General features: G+C 38.0%; 1 protein-coding gene across 1 annotated transcript in view; it reads right to left on the bottom strand.

The window, feature by feature from the left end:
- Positions 1-17956, bottom strand: part of PIEZO2 (piezo type mechanosensitive ion channel component 2) — a gene marked incomplete at its 5' end in the record, with an annotated part of 302973 nt that overhangs the window by 187883 nt on the left and 97134 nt on the right. Inside the window, one exon of the mRNA XM_080609696.1 lies at positions 4711-4836. Within this exon, the coding sequence (XP_080465822.1) occupies positions 4711-4836 (126 nt within the window). The remainder of the gene's footprint in view (positions 1-4710; positions 4837-17956) is intronic.

Genomic DNA, 17956 nt, shown 5'->3' with positions numbered 1-17956 from the left:
CTACATCTCAAAATCAGATTCTGTGTTATTTGGAGATATCATTGGTGAAACAAGACTGATTACCTAGCCCTTGATAGCTTAGGAAGATTAGCCCAGCTCATCCATTCCTTTCCTATATGAACTCTGATTTAAAAAAAAGAAACTATCTGGGAGTTATTCAATGTTAGTTCCACACAATGTAGCTGTGGCTAACCAGAAACCTCTCATTAAGCTAAAAATGGAGTTCTAACAACAAAAATTTACTAATCCTAGGCAATACCCACAAGGTTCTGAAGAAACAAGAACCCTGTACTGCCTAAACATTTTTAAACACTTCTATCGACCCACCTATATACCTCTCCTATATAACTTAGACAATGCTGTAGCATTTTGTATCCCTTCTGAAAGAGACAGAACAGGAGCTCTGAAAGAGCAAGGGGATGAAAAAAATGACAAACTGAAGAAGCTAAACATTCCAGGACTTTCTTATCCTGAACACTATCTGTCAGCTGATTTTGAATAACGTAAGTTCAGGGTAAGAGCAGAATATCTTAAAATGAGCCTGAAATTCTATGTGTCTGTCTTGCTCTTCCAGATGGCTCCAATTAAACCACTTCTGAATGTAAAAGATAAAGGGATGGTTGTTCTTAATTTCCAAAATGAAACTATAACTGTATAAAGTTTAAGAGGTGATAGTCTGTATCACACCTCTAATTTAAGCATTTTTCAAGTGTTTCTATTACCAAAATGAAAATATTTTCAGAGGCTTTAATACAGCAGTGTGAAAAGAAAAACTAAAACCAGAAAATGATCTTTTTATTAAGAAGTTGGCATTTGAACAAACTGAGGCAAACTAACCTACAGAATTTGAAGACAAAGGTATACATATTGAACAGGACTGGCCTTAAAACAGAACCCTGAGGAGCACTCCTGGTGACTTGGTCACCACTCAGATCTAGCCACGTTCACTACAACACTTTGAGCTCTGCCCTTCAGCTTATTCTTCACCCAGTGCACCGTGAACCCACTCATCCCACAGTTGGACAACTTGTCCAGAAGGATGGTGTAAGGGACAGCCCCAAAAGCCTTACTAAAATCCAGAAAAACTACATCCTCCCTTCATCCATTAGGTGGGTGACTGCATCACAGAATATCAAATCAGTTAAACAGGATTTTCCCTTTGTGAACCCATGTTGACTGAGCCTGGTGTTTCCTTTAAATTCCTTTCAATAGCACCCAGTATAGTCTTCTCCATAACTTTCCCAGCAACTGCCCTTTTGTAAACTGGAATAACACTGGCTACCTTCCAGTCAGCAGTGCCCTCCCCAGACTCCTAGGACCTTTTTGTAGATGATGAAGAGGTGTCCTGCCACAACATTCACTAGGCCCTTCTGTACTCTCCAGTTTAATTTATTTTAACTCAGGGAGATATTACAATTCCAGCAAAATCAAAACCAAGATGAAATTTAAGGGAAAAATAAAATCTTTTAGTATAACCAAAACCCATTAAAAGTGGTATGTACAGGCAGTCCATGTAAGAAGGGCCACAAGCAAATTGGAGGGTAGAATTCAGAACAGTCTTGATAAATAAAAGCATTTTGGAAAAGGACAAACAAATTTCCATTATACTGTAAAAACACCCACCTACATAAATACGAGATTGGAAAAAATGTTCTGTTCTGCAGAAAAGGATTTGTGGGTTATAGTGAATCACAAATAAAATGTGAGACAACACTACCACTGCTAAAAGTACCATATAGTAATACATAAAAAGGGAATGTCACTCGCAGACAATTGGGTTATTGTTATACTTCAGTATGTGCTAGTAATGTCTCAGCTGAAATACTGCCTAACTTTGGGCACTTCACTTCAAGAAGTATCTGGAATACTTGGAGAAAATACAGGCTGACCAACAATGATGAGACTAATCTCCTTCCTAGAAAACATGATGAATGAATAAAATTTGCAGGGACTGAAGTTGTCTGGAGAGAAGAGAATGAGAGAAAAGAGTACATATTACAGACATGACTACAGCCTTCAAATACATAACAGGTAACCACAAAGACTAACAGAAAGGTTTTCTCCATTTTCACATCAGGCTGAAGAAGGAAGACAGGATATTTTAACTAACAAGAGAAAAACTTCCTAATGATAAGCATCAGAAGAAACAGTAGAGTATATCCAGTGGGGCACACAGGGCTTGAGAATAAGGCAAACAGCTGGAAAAAGATACTTTATTAATAGTTGATCTGGGTCTGGATAGGGAAACAGAAAACTCCACTCTTACACTTCTTATTGAGTGAAAAGAGTTGAATAAACATTAACAGCTAACTCCAAAATGCAGAGATCATAACACCGTGCAGACACCATGGGCACAGTGCTGTTGTTTCTCCAGCTATAGCTTAGCACATTGCTGTAGTAAGTTTTGCAAAGCATTATTCATGTAGCTGGGGAACAGGAAATACAGTGGGGCTGTGTCACCAAATAATTATAAGCAGAAGTACTACCAAAGTACTTTTTGGAGTGGCAATTCTGTCTTCTCCTCACCTACACAGTACTATGTACGCTCTGGTGCCATTTAATGACAGTAATTGATCTTATTGCTTGATCTAGCAAAGGCCTTGGCCTTTTCTGTCCCGCTCATTCACAACAGTCTTTGCACTTCCTTTAACTTCTCCTCCAGCACCCTGGGGATTCAGCATCCATAATGTCAGTATCACATTCACCTCTTCATTAGCTTCACCTGAAGCTGATTGACTATAGCCAAACCAGTAAACGAAAAGGTCCCAGTTTACTCTGCTGTCCTGGGTTCAGTAGCAGTAGTCAGTTTTTCTCCTTCTTAGTAGCTTTTGCAGCACTGTGTTTTTGACTTTTGGCCTGGGAACGGAGCTGATAACACCGATGTTTAGACTGACCAAGGACTTTGTGAGTCTCATGCTCTGCCAGGGAGGAGGAGAAGCTGGGAGGAAGCGGGGACAGGACACCTGACCCAAACTAGCCAAAGAGGTATTCCATACCACAGCACGTCATGCCCAGGATGTAGAACTGAGAGTTCCCAGAAGGGCTGGATCACTGCAGGGTGGGGGTGAGGTACCGGTCGGTGAGTGGTTGTATTCTCTTCCTTGCTATTTCCTTTATCATTATTGCTATTAGTGGTAGCAGTAGTGATTTGTGTTATACCTTAGTTATTAAACTGTTCTTATCTCAACCCGTGGGAGTTGCATTCTTTTGATTCTCCTCCCCGTCCCTCCAGGAGCGGAGGGAAGAAAGGTGTGTGTGGGGGAAGTGGACTTCGTGGTTCTGATTTACGGCCTGGGCTTAAACCACGACATCTGCAAACATGCTCAGGCACTGAAATCCAACGGGAATTTTTCATATTGCTAAACAGCTTAAACAATCTTGGAACAACTTTGGTTGGCCATCTTCTTCTCTCCCAGACAACTTAGACACAGTTTGAGAGTTCTTGTGGGACAAATACTGTTCCCAACAGGCAATTTCACCCTACTTTCTGTGCCCAGGTGGCAAAGACAGTTTAATGGTAAAGATGTGGGTCATCTCATGTCCCCGGTCTCAGTATCATAGGGCAGTGTGAGGCACACTTAATGCACTAACACAGCCATACCCATTGCCGTGTGAGGCCCCAAGTAAAGAAATCGTTATTAATGGCAGCTAGAATAGAAACTGTTGCACTCAGGAACTGTTAATAAACAGACAGAAATGGTACATTCTCTCCTGGACTCTTCAGAATTAAGTAATTGTTTCAATTAGTTCCCACTATACAACTCAGTTCCCACCACAGCAAGAAGAAAAAGCCAGTGGTTGCAGTCTAGTAATGCTCATTCCAAGTTTCCTTAGTATTTTGTTACTTTAAGTCAAATGCTTCAATTCACATAGGGTTTCTTGTGTTGAACTGTAGTACAACTTTTTACCCAAGTGGCAGCAGCATACTCTGTGATAAATTAAATGGACATTTATCAAAGGTAAGTTGACAGATTTAAATGTTGAATGTAAGCACTGTAAGACAAGTACAAATAGTTTCTACCTGGAGGTTACATATCCAAATCACTGGATGGGTATTTTAATTAACTTCTGCACAATTAAAAATGTTTGCTTCTGAATGATTGAAGAACATTTCTTAAGAGAGGAAGATACAAAATGCCATGCAATGTATTTTTAAGTAGTGTTTACATACAAATAAAAATTGAAAATCTTTCTTCGCATACACCACAGGTAAGGAAGAGACAAATAGTGTTTAGAAACATAAATCTTGGGGTCAAGATTTAAAGTTAAATTAAATGGACAACTTAAGAGAGTTCCATCAGCGGAGGTATAATACATGGGTAAAAGGGGTTTCATTATTACACTCCATTTTATTCTTAATACATTTGAATTATGATCTAATAGCATAAACATGCAGCCACCTCTGTTTCACATCAGGGAATGATGAGAAGGCCTAAAAGTTGAAGACATACAATAGTCAGTGCTAAACCCAAAGAAAATGTATCTCTGGTGGAACCAAAGTAGTTATTACACTTCTCTTATTTCTTAAACCCATCTAGTCTTCTTGCCCTACTAACTTTGATTCTTAAGACAACAAGCTGGGAAACAGAAGCAAACTGCAAACACACAGAAGCACTACGCTAACTGCTTTCTCATCAGCGCTTCACCCTTCAAAACCCTGAAGCATTTGTACACTTGAAATGCTAATAAAAACTAAAAGTTTTTACTCACAGTTAAAACCAGGTTCAATAGTTTTTCCAGCTTCAAGACTGTTTATTGTAATCTGAAAGATGATGTGCAGCAGCAGAAATGATAGACTGGTGAAACACAGAGATTTTAATAATCGTCCTGTATGCCCTAAAAAACAAAATAGACATACATGTAGTTGGTGAATTTCTAACCATTGCTTCAAGGTTTTCAGTATAAAACAAGTAAAAATATCCTGACCAAAGATATTTCTACAAGTTTGTTCCACATTACTCATGATTGTCCCTAAAGGATCAACATCATAGCAAAAAACATACATTAATTATAGTGTCTTTGAGTACTCTTTAATTACAAACCCCAATGATTGTTATTACTGATATTTCCTTTGTCACCAAAATCCAGGAAATAAACTCTCTAACCAGAATGACAGGTCAGACTTGGACTTTTTGGATTAATAAAAAAAAATAAAATAAAAATTCTCAAGTCTCCAGATAGCCATTTTACACCAATAATAACATCACAATGCTTACCACCAATGTTATCTAGTACGAAGATAAAATATGGAACCTTGAGAAAATAAAAACTTATTAATCAAATTACTCTTACCAAAACAAATTACATGGGAGGGGGGTTAACAACACAAAAGCCTCAGTCTGGCTCAGGAGTACAGATACACTTTCAAATGAATGCTTTGCTTTGTGCAAACTGCCCTCTTTCTCTTTAGAAGTTTTTAGAAACAATTTTCTGTACACACTGAAGCCAGATACACTTGGTCATAGTTCCTTTATGATTTATTGCATATCTATAGCCAAAAGCCAGTAGAAAATGTTTGACAAAGACTTAGGAGATGCCTAATAAATCCTCTAGGAGACACAGCTTAATCACAGGCAGCCAAACTTGCAAGGTATGAATAAAGTAAACCATCATTATTTCAGAAAATATTCATCTTCAAGACTAAGCTGTGCTGACGAATACGGATAAAAGACAACATTAAATATCACCCTACCTGACCTATCAGCAGTAAAAATTCGGTTTCCAAAATATTTTATATCTAGATTTTACATCACTTGCTTCATGCATTTGAGGGCAATTATTATTTTTTTACTTACAGATTAAACACCAGTACTGCTGGAATTCTTACTCAAGGTTACAAATCAAGCCATGGCTATGGAGGGCAGAACTAGAAGAGTATACCTCGGAAATGTTCACTCTACACACAGCCTGTTTCGTTCATACTTATTCTCATATATCTGTTATGAGCATCGACTAGAAAGACGACTGTTCGTATCCTGTATCTAGCCAGTAAAACAGCTTTTTGCTTTATATTTGTTATAGTTCAAGCATGTTGTTGATGGTCTGACTGGTAGTTTATAAAGCAAAGAATCAGATAAACATGATTCAACAATTCTAGAAATAGTTTGACTTTTCACTTCATCACACTCCAAACTTCTGTTACATGATCACTATCTTGACTGCAAATTTTGATTACCAAATGCCAGTAATAAACTCCTCTATTTTATTTTTAAATAAAGAGATTAAAGAATTCAAACAAAATGAAAAATGGAAAAAGTGAGCCTACATACGAATTTCTGTGATCTGAAAAGAAAGATACATTAGCTAGATATATGTTTTGTATGACCTATTCAGTAGTCTTTACTGGTAAGACACCAGAGCGTACACAGAAAACAGACAACCTGGGCTGCACAGCATTACAAAAAAAACCCAACAAAAACTACAAGATTTAAAATTTTTGGATCAAAGGTCATTTTATTCTCCTCTTCTACAGAAGCTGGCCTGATGTCCTGGCTTAGGACAACAACTTCTAAGCACTACAAAAGCATAAATAACAAAATATTTTCAAAATCATTAAAGGATGAATATATGACAAGCTATATGTTATTAAATCATGTATTAAATGTGATGTCATATGTAATGCAACCCAAGGACTGAAACCCAAGGATTGCATTTTGCTAGCTTTTACAATTTTTTGGCAAGTTTGAATATTTGGTAGTTTGCTCCTGCATTACCTGATCCTCTGCTCATGGTATTATGAGAGCTGAATGTTCATAATATACTAAAAAATTACATATCTCAGTGCTAGAGACCAACAGCTTGATAATACAAACTCCACAGATATAACAGTTGTGTTAAAATACACAGATTCCAAAGACAGTCTGGTGATTTCTGAAGTTCTGAGTCACAAACTCTCCTCAGTGCTTGGGAGTAAACAGTTCAATAGATGTCAAGCATGGAATTTTTCATATAGAAGTGGATTTTAAAAGTTTTGATAGAATTGTTTCAGTCAGCCTCCAAAGGAGAAAAAAATGCAATAGAATTAGCCAACGCACATTCATTTCCCAAACTATTTCCACAGAAAGAAATAAAACCATTAAAAATCTTGGGTCCATCTTTCAATATTTCAAACGCCTATCTCTCCAAAATATCAATTTTAGACCTAATTTTGTAAAGCTTGAAAACAAACATATTTGAATTGCTGATTGAAAAAAACATTTCTTCTATGAAGCCTTAACTTTTGCAGTTGTCTTTCTTTCACTGTAGAAAATGTTGAAAATACATTTCTTGAAATGCTGAAATGCTGCTAGGAAAATTTTAAAGGACTATTAACACCCATCATAATAAACAGTTTCTCAGTGTACTGGTAAATATGGCAGAGGGAAAATACACATTTGGAAGGCAGCTAGACATGTTCAGTGCACGTTACATTTCTCAAGAACTGCTCGCTTTGGGGCCATCTGTGGGAGAAGACCACCGTCAGATCCTACTGAGCAGAAGCCTTTTGCCTGCACCACATTCAGCTGCGCCAGCAGAAATTAGCCACAAGTAGTATTTGGAGAAAAGTAAGAAATACTATGACACTAATTTCAAAAGTTTTGGAGAGACATCAACAACTTGGGAGAAATGGGAGTGCTACAAATCAGTGAATTACCGGATACATAATTTATGTGAAGGAAGAAGTGACAGATTTGGATAAGGGATGAATTTCAATTTATAGTGGGGTTTGGATAAACCCATTTGACTGTATTTTTACTCATATCTTTTTCTTTTTACTGGAAACTTAGTTCTAAATTGCACAAAGAAAAAATTAACTGTATGTGTACGGAACTAAGATAGTGAGCGGACAGCTGAAATCAAGCTCTTCACATAAAACAGAGCTGCTTACAATGAGGAAGAGATTTTTGTCATCCTTCTTTTATTTTTCTTTACTCTATTCCAGTCACAGCTACAATCCTTTTGCTAACACATACCTTAACTGTTAAGTTCCCCTAACATGAAAATCTCTGGGGACATGAACAGACACTGACTGTCCCACAGAGAAGGAAATACGTATTGTTCAGAAAGCTGCATGGACAGAACATCGCCTCAGCTGACACCAGAAATTGCAACACTGATTCCTTCATTTCTGTCTCAGATGTAGACTCATGTATGCCCATGAAGACTAAAATAAGAAAAATCTTCTGGCAAAACACTGGTTCTGTAGCCTGACTGCGGGGTTCTGCTTTTACTCACACCATTGTGGTGCCACAAGCTTCAGAAAACTCTGGTGGATGGAAAGGGGAGAGCAGATTTGCCTCAGAACTGGCCTGGAAAACTACAAAAAGTGGGTTTGCTTCCAGGTGCAATGTGACATAATGGCACCCAGTGGGACCAAAACATGGCATGTGGCTTTAGAAACTTACCCCTGTGTGTCTCAGAAACACACAGGGAGGTTGCGCCAGCCTCCGTGTCCCTCCAAAAGGCTCCTGAGAAAGGGCTTTCTCCCCTCCAATCAAACCTGCAGGAAGCCTGTCAAGACACAATGGCTTCATTACCCTCTTTCTCTCCAGCCCAGCTGCAACATTAAACCAGACTCAAGAGGGCCAAAAGCTTTTTCACATATGGCAGAGGAATCCATTTCTTATTTTCCAAAGGTAATCCAGCCAAGAGCTGGATTAGCGATGGCATGTCCCCCCCCAGCCGCAGGCATGTAACTTCAGTAGAACTATTTGAATGTGATCGAGTAGGACTGCTGCCTTCAACAAACACATGCACCTCTTCAGTGCCTACATCATGACTGTAGGCCAAGGTGGAGCCTGCTGTTCACACCGTTTCCAACACAGACAAACAGTACATTCATGTCTAGACAGGCAGTCTTGTGACCTTTTCTGCTACTCCTTTCCCTGAAACAGCAGAGTGTGACAGAATTCCATTTTTTTCTGTATACCTGGAACTTACTAACAGCCTCTTCCAAAAGGGTGTGCTAAATAACCAATAACCAAAAGGCCAGTTGTCATTAAGACCTGCATTAAGAATCACATCTATTTGCGTTTACAATATAATCTGACAGCAAATAATTGGTTGAATCTCTAACAAAGTCAATAATACTACTAACAATTCATTCTGATTTTCAATAAGTAGTACTAAGTACGTATATGCAGCAGGTGATAAATTCAAAGGGTCAATATTCATTCTGCATTCCATTATGATATCAGTAAAAGGAAAACAGAGGAAGAAAAAAATTCATTCTAAAAATTAATTTTAAACCATTTATTACTACAACAGTGTAATTCCTTCATCATGATCATACATATACTGCATGCTTTCACCTAAAGAGTAGATTTTAGAGTGTTTGGGTGACTTATTTGAAGTTGTTATTACTTTGCACTGGGATTATATTTTTTTTTAAATGCAACCTTAGTGTTGCATTGTCTTTAGAAATACGCTGGACCCAAAGCTTCTGCAACACATCCAATTCTACTTCAATAGCTTTGCTTGGGAATTTATTTACACAACTCTTTTTATTCAGATCACAGCAGATTAAATACCAAAGCACAAACCATTTTTCACGTAATCTTTGACAGCATAAAGTGAGTGATAAACATTAGTGTGCATTCATCTACTGAACTAGTGACACTTCAGTTAATAAAGATACTCTATTACAGCCAGTCAGGATTTATTTTTTAATAAACCTCTTCATCAGTAAGCAACAAATATAGAATCATAGAATAGTTAGGGTTGGAAAGGACCTTAAGATCATCAAGTTCCAACCCCCCTGCCATGGGCACGGACACCTCACACTAAACCATGTCACCCAAGGCCTCATCCAACCTGGCCTTGAACACCACCAGGGATGGAGCATTCACAACCTCCCTGGGCAACCCATTCCAGTGCCTCACCACCCTCACAGGAAAGAATTTCTTCCTTAGATCCAATCTAAACTTCCCCTGTTTAAGTTTGAACCTGTTACCCCTTGTCCTGCCACTACAGTCCCTGACGAATAGTCCATCCCCAGCATCCTTGTAGGCCCCCCTTCAGACGCTGGAAGGCTGCCATGAGGTCTCCACGCAGCCTTCTCTTCTCCAGGCTGAACAGCCCCAACTTTCTCAGCCTCTCTTCATACAGGAGGTGCTCCAGTCCCCTGATCATCCTCGTGGCCCTCCTCTGGACTTGTTCCAACAGTTCCATGTCCTTTTTGTGTTGAGGACACCAGAACTGCACACAATACTCCAAGTGAGGTCTCACGAGAGCAGAGTAGAGGGGCAGGATCACCTCCTTCGACCTGCTGGTCACACTCCTTTTGATGCAGCCCAGGATACGGTTGGCTTTCTGGGCTGCGAGCGCACACTGGCGGCTCATGTTCATTTTCTCATCGACCAACACCCCCAAGTCCTTCTCCACAGGGCTGAAAGAGCTATAACTAAAGAGCTCTGAGGACAAGGCTAGGTTAAGGTAAACTTCTGCAGCACCAGCAGGGTCAGTCCCACAGAATTTGGTTCAGCTATCTTAAAATCTTAACTTCTTGGTTTTCCATCAGGAAATCTAGCATCATTTCAGAGCCTAACTGAAACCAAGGTCCCAAGACTTTATTCCTCCATCGCATGTCTCCAAATAGGAGTCTGTCAACATCACTGATACTGTGAATCAGGGCAGCTGCAGGCAAGAAGTTAAGACAAAGCTATTAAAAAGGGACAGAGGCTGGCAATCGTTTGTAAAGCCCACACTAAGAATAAAATTTTATAATGGTGTGCCTTGTACACTGTATACTTTGCAATGGCAAGCCACTGATCTACAAAGGAAAGTAACTGAATATCAGCTCCTATTCACTAAGTCTTACATGTACTGCTTAAGTACGCTCAAAAAAGATAACACTTAAACCATCCTGAAGCTGCCAGGAATTATTTTAATGATTAAGAAAGTGCTATCATTTTCTACCCAAAATAACAAAAATTACTTCCTCTTTTCTTGAAAGTGCTGCCATCCTTCCACTGCACAGTACACAGTTATTGGTACATCTATATTTAGCTTAATAGGAAATGCATTAATTTTTTCCCCAAAGGGTTTCTTGTATTTCAACATCATCTTCTACCCAGAGGATCTGAGCTTACTAGAGCGTTAAAGAGTGGGCAGGCACCACCGCTGCAAAAATACAAAACCACTTGGTTCACTCCCTGGATTTCCAGCAGCGAGACAAAAACAGAGCGCAACTAACTTATGTCATGGTCTATTCTGTATCTGCCCATGCCCAAGCCTTAAAATGTGTATTCACAAGCAACAGCTCAATTTTTCACTCTATTATTTTTAACTATGTTTAAAACTATGTGCTCAAACAGACCCAAAGATATCCAGAGCAGAGAAGTACAAGATTTCAGATTCAGAATTTCCAGCAAGCTTTCAACTTTTTCAACAGTTTTGTCCATGCTTTTCTGAACATGCCCACTATCCCTGTATGTAGCCAAATCTGCAATCTAGAATTGTGCCCCATGGAAAAAAATTCTAATTCCCAAAAAAGTCTTTCAATTCAAGCAACTTTTTGTACTATAATGTATTCCTTTACATTTCAAACTATATTATGGTAATTATCTTAATGATAAAACCACAGGAAATTGTAATAGTTTATCACAAAATAGGTAATTACCTAAACACTTTATTTTTTAAAGCAAAATAAGACACATTGTTCCAGGCTTTGTAGTTGAATGCAAAATGCATATTTCTTTATATTCTTTCATATACTTATGTATTTCCTTACATTTCTATTTCTGTTTCTCTCCCCTTTTTAAAATACTACAGAGCTCTAAGAAGTAAAAAAGTCAATTTAGTGACAGACACTCACATTGCAGGAATGCCAACCAGACTTGGGTAAACAGTCAAAAATGTTATGTTCAATTAGAAAAAAAAAAAAAAAAAAAAAAGAAGAAAAAAAATTATTTAGAAATGAAAACATAAACAGTGCTGCATAGGATAATAAATGCCTACTTACTCCAGCTTCTTGCAGGATTTCCTGTTTTTCCTTGAAGTTTTCGTGCCCAGAATACTACTAGAACTGAGCTGTATCCTCTGCATCAATAGACAATACCATCGTTCAAGCTAGTCAATCTCTGACTCGCAAGTTTACACAGGCAATTTACCCATTTTGTTAACAAAATATTTTGTCAGACAAGACTCAGAACTTAACCACTCACTTTTTTTTCCAGATGATACTCATACGCTTTCAAAGTAAACAACAGCTACTTGATGTCTGCTTCTTAATTTGACTTAAGGTGACTTTACCCAGCTAAATACAGGAAATAAAGATCACCTCAGATACTAGTGCATAGGAATACTGAACGATTTTAAGGCAGAGCTGTTCTTTCACAAGAGGATTTGAAGCTTTTAATACAGAGTTCAAGTTACTTCCCTTGAGAAACCAGACTCTCCAATGTTTGGTACTATCACAATACTTATTTTGAATTCAAATTAATTCAGTCATTATTATCTGGTAGAAACTGCTTGCAATTTTCTTCATTCCTCTGTTGTGGTCATAAAAAGCAGGTAACTACCCAGTACTATGCTGTTTCAACAACAGAGAGTCCGAACAACTCCCAAGTAATGGGAGATAACAGCAGCTCGTGCTACAGAGCTGAAACCCATTTTTTTAAAAATCTGTACTTACGAGGAGGTAAATAATTTTCTTCCTTAAATACCCACCCACATATGTTGATAACCAGCAAACAAATCTGATGCAGAGTGAGAATGGAAGGCTAGAAGGCTATTTAGAGAAGAGTAATACAACTATGGCAAATAAAACCCTACACCATGATGTTTTCACAAGGGAGTAAGTGTGCATAAGTGTGTGCTGAACTCACAGTGGACACTGGGCTAGGAGTTTCTACCCTTGGAAAAACTTTTCCAAGAAGCTCTATAGGCTGGTTCAGTTCAGGCAGAAGTCTTGCAAAGAGTTTAAACATCTTTCTGAAGCATTTGCACTCATTATCTCTTGCACAACATAGTGCAGCTCATGACCCAGTTTAAGAGCCTCTGAGCTGAAATTCATTGATGTTTCAACTTCAACTTTGCATTTCAAAAATGCAAATGCCTTAAGTGCTAAGCCCTCCTGTCTACATAGGCTGAAGTAACCTAAGCAAGTGCACAGCTTCACCCAATTACATGCATCCTGTCTTTTGCATAGTGAGAAAAGGTGGCCAACCTTATAGTAAGTCAAGCCCATGTTAGCAAGGTGTCTTTCAGATAAGCGTATAGTTGAGTAGTGAATGAACAGTGATGCCTTTCTTTCCTAGGATGATTACTAATCATGGGCCAGGCATTTGGTGGCAGCAGTCCAAATACAGGCTAAAAGATAGAATCCATATCAGGTATCAACACTCTGAAACTTTAAATTGCTTCTGTGAACAAAATGAACGGTTGATACTATGAATACAGGTCAGGAAAGGTAAAAAGTTGTGGTTTAGTACTCAAATCTGGGAGGAAGAAATTTACTTTTTTTTTTAATTATGTGGATTTAAGAAGTCCAAGACTAGAAGGGGGGAAATTTCTCTCTGAATTTATAGAATAAATTTTAAGCAGCTTGAAGAAGTTCAATTTCTGATAAAATAAAAATTCATGAAAAGGAAACTAAAAAGAGTGAGATGTCGGGTGAGGGGAATACTATCATACCTTCCACCATTCAAATATTAGAAACTATGAACATAAAGGAAGCTAAGAACATCAAGGCCAGGCTTGATGTGGTTCTTGGCAACCTGATCTAGTTAAAGATGTCCCTGCTTATTTCATTCAGGTTGGACTAGATGACCTTTGAAGGTCCCTTCCAGCTCAAACTATTCTATGATTCTACAATGGTACAAACCAAAAGTTCATTCTCACCAGTAATGGCTAGCGGCCATAAGCACATGTCTAGGGAAGCACACAAGAACATTAATACTTCCTCCAAGCAGCAGATCTTTTTCAGATCACTTGAACCAGATCTGCTTGGTACATTTCTCCTCCATGACTTTTCCAGTCTCACTATCAACCATGTGAATTTTCAGCGTACATAATATCCTGCAGCACGAATTGCCACAGGTCAACTGCTCACTGTATGAACAACATCCTTTTGCTTCTTCCCAGTTCTCACATTATAAGAAGAAGAGAACAACTGGTCACTATCCATCCTTTCCCATCACTCATAATTCTGTACCTCTCAGTCATACAGCCTTTCACTTGCATCTTTTCCCAGCTAGACCTCTATAGCATACTTAGCTGTTCTTCAGGCACTGCTGCATGTACTTTTGTTACTCCAATCAACCTTCTTTGGACTCTTTTCCAGTTCCACTACATCCTCTTTAGGGTTGGACACCACATAAAATACAGCCATAATCTGTCTGTAGACAGCAGTACAATGTTGTTCTGTTTCATTCTCTGTTTTATTCCCTTATGTTCACGATTCTTTTTTTCAACATCTGCTGAGGCTCTGAACTAATGCTTCTGTGAATGCATGTATCACAAGCCCTGGATTGCATTCCTATGGGACAATGTCAACCCAGTGACCACTGTTTCATGTGTGATTATTTTTCTTTTAAACTTTACCTTTTTATACACTTGTCCCACAAGAACACAAGTGGGGTAAAAGGAAACCAGTGCATTCACTGACTGAAGGGATCGTCTTTTCTTCCTCATATACACAGCTGACTGTCTAAAGGTTACCAGATGCATGCCCATTTAAACATATGATATTTATTTGGAAGTTTCACCTATCTCCACCACGAGAAATACCCTTCAAAATCCTCTTGTCACATCAGACACTTTAAAAGACTGTAAGTTTGATCTGCTTGCTTCTGAAAAAATAAATTGTCTCAAAACACAATTTATTATTCTATTGCCTGGAACCTATAGTAAGCAAGACTGCCTAACAATAAATCAAGTTTGTCCTAGACCAACTTATTCCATCCACATATCAAAAACTACCTGAAGGAAAGAACATGCAGTCTTGAAAGATAAATACTTGAGTTATTGTCAGTAGCCCTGTGGGATTTTTACCAAGGTTTTTCAAAATAGCTGTACTTCACCATTAAAAATAACCAATTACCAAGTATTCACTGCATGACATTGGCTGAGTAATACTCGTGTCCAACTAGATCTAATATATATCTGGCATTTTGTCCTCTGGGGTAGACATAAAAGGATCAGTAGTTTCATTCTTTCACGTACAGCAAAAATTATGGGAATCCTGCAGCCAAATGTAGTAAAACTGCTACAACACTGAAGCTGAATTTGGCATCTATGCTCTGAACACATGTAGTCCAGTTGTGGTCCAAGCAGTGTTTCAGGATCCAAGAGGCCTCTAGAGTGGTATATGAGACATCACTGTGATTCAGCTGGGATTTCTCACACATCTGCCTTTCTGGTAGAAGGATTCGGAATCATCTCCTGGACAACAGCAAGGCCAGTGGGACAACCACAAACAACTCTGCAAGAAGCACTAGGGACTGGAATACAGGGCTGGACTATTTACATCTCTTCTTGCGGATGCCTGTTAGAAAAGGCTGCTGCTTGAGCACTTTTAAATGCTTTTCCCTGTGGTAGGAGAAACACACATGGAACAAGAAAGGCCATATATACAGAGAGTAACAATATGGAAGTAGTATCTAAAATGATGGATTGTAATCTATGTACTACCACAATTCACGGGGAATGGTTTTAGCATGCTGCAAAACAAGGAAGCGCAACAGAATAGGTCACTGTTTTCATAGGCTGGATTTTTTAATTTTTGCTGATGTTGCCTTTGCAAAAAAAAACAAACCCTAAACAACAAAGGGAATGTTGAGAGGCATAAAGTGTGGAGATCATGGAGGATATGAGGGATGAAGATATTCTGTGCTCTTTACAAGTACAAACAGTAGTGTCTCAGTTCTTTACCATGGAGTGGCTGTGAGCTACAAGCCTCAACCAGGAGAAAGGAACAGAAAACTTATCTCTACCATTGTCCAAGACTATGCAGGAAGACGAGCTAAGTATACCTTTATAGACTACTTAAGTGTTTTTAATCACAGAGAAGGTTATAGAACAGTCAAATAGACTTAAACACTGTACAATACCAGCTCAAAGCTGCCAAGTGCCCAAAAGAGCCCAGTGATCCTACACTTGGTGCCTTTTGTGGAATGTTGAAGGGTGCTAGAGGTTTCAGGAGCAGTCCTTAAAGGTCCCTGAGAGCCTGAGCTTGGGTGCACTGAATATATCTCTCTCCTATCAGAAATTCTAAAAAAAAATCAACAAACCAAAGCAATCAAATAAGAATTAATTTGTATCTGTCATACCTGGAGATTCAAGCGTGCAAGACAAGAAGAAAACTCTTTTGGCTGTATGACCTCTGAATGTCCTTTAAGTCACTGACAGCACTTAAGTAGTGTAGTGCCTAATCTACAGTTAGCGTAATCACATTATCATGACTATTGTTAGGACTGTTCTGGAAAAACTCTATAAAAATTTGCCTGAAATATATCAATAAAGAGTTTTTTATGATTAGCAGAGAATGAGTGTATTTCCAATATGAAAGAACCTGAAACATACAACATGTTCACTTGCATATAGATTGGTTTTACTTTTGGATAACCTCAGAAATACTGCTATGAAATAAGAAATGAAGCTTACTTTTGAAATTATTATGGAGACATGTCTGTACATCAGTTTAGCAGTATGTATGTCTATGCATACATGTTGTATACACAACACATCGAAGTACACAACTCATATTGGCCACATAAATATAGGCTAAGTAAACAATCTTTTCTCAGCTCACAGCACAGCTACTAGTCTCACTTAAATGCTGAGAGGCAACAGTATGAAAAACCTATTCTGTCATCTAGATGACAGAATCTCATCTGATGATCTCTCATGATGATGAGAGACATCTCAGCCTTACAAGAAAACACCTGTGCTTTAAAAGTTCCAGCATAGCATATACTGGAAATTGGGAAAGGAAAGATTTTGCTTTGTACAGCATTATCTCTATACCAAAACCAGAACTAAATGTAAATGTCATCTGGCTATGTTTCACATTAACATACATAACATAAAACCACTTTAAAATTTAGTCATTCTAAAATAATCTGCTGGTTTTCCATTTTCTCGTACATAATACTTTCCTACTTCTCTGCAAGACTAAAGTAGAAGTACATCATTTACAAAGAAGCAATTCTGATTCCAACATGGTGCATTACTTTGTGTGTAATAGAGTGAAGTGTCAAAATAATTCATACTTCTGTGAATTTTGTAGGATTATTACAAATTAAAAAGTATTTAACCATTAAGTCCAACAACGAAGGGCAAAATGGGTATTGGATGTTATACTTTGGCATCCTAACTAAAACATTAAGTCCAGTGTTAAAAAAAAATATGTCCATATGTCTTACAAAGATATACTCCTGGTATAAAACACATCTGTATTCACTACAAAGTCAGTAGCCTAAGCTATTTTCCAGTCAGACAAATTCATACCTTTACTTAGTCTAAAACACACAAGAAATATTTAATATGAAGTGATGTTCACAAAGCTGACAAAAGTAGAAGTCTATTTTCAATTGCCAACGTTTAATAATTCAGGCTGAAACTGAAGTTGCTAAAGAACTTTTACAACACTTGGCAAGAGGGATGAAATGCCACTGTTCAGCTTAAGAAATCAAAAAGACAATTATTTAGTTTGAACTTACCAAAGCTTAGGTATTTTCTTTTCATTTTTTTCAACATAGCAAACTTAAGAATTTCCACTTTGGCAAATATCGACATTTTCTCACAAAAAAAAAAAAAAAAAAACACCAACAAACTGATTTTGTTGTAGCACATTTTTCTCCTTTAAAAGTACAACCAAATTAATAACAGCCCACTAGGAATTTTTCATAGAAAGTTATGAAATCACAGAAAGAGAAACAATGTTGGAGAAAGAACAGCAACAACACAAGAGCATTAGCAAGCATCCTCTGAAGTCCTAGTGACACTTCAAAGCAGTACTAAATTGGCTGTTTTC

This window comes from Psittacula echo (genome assembly GCF_963264785.1).
Source record: "Psittacula echo genome assembly, chromosome: 2".
NCBI lineage: Eukaryota > Metazoa > Chordata > Aves > Psittaciformes > Psittacidae > Psittacula > Psittacula echo.
This window is presented reverse-complemented; position numbering and strand designations above follow the sequence as displayed.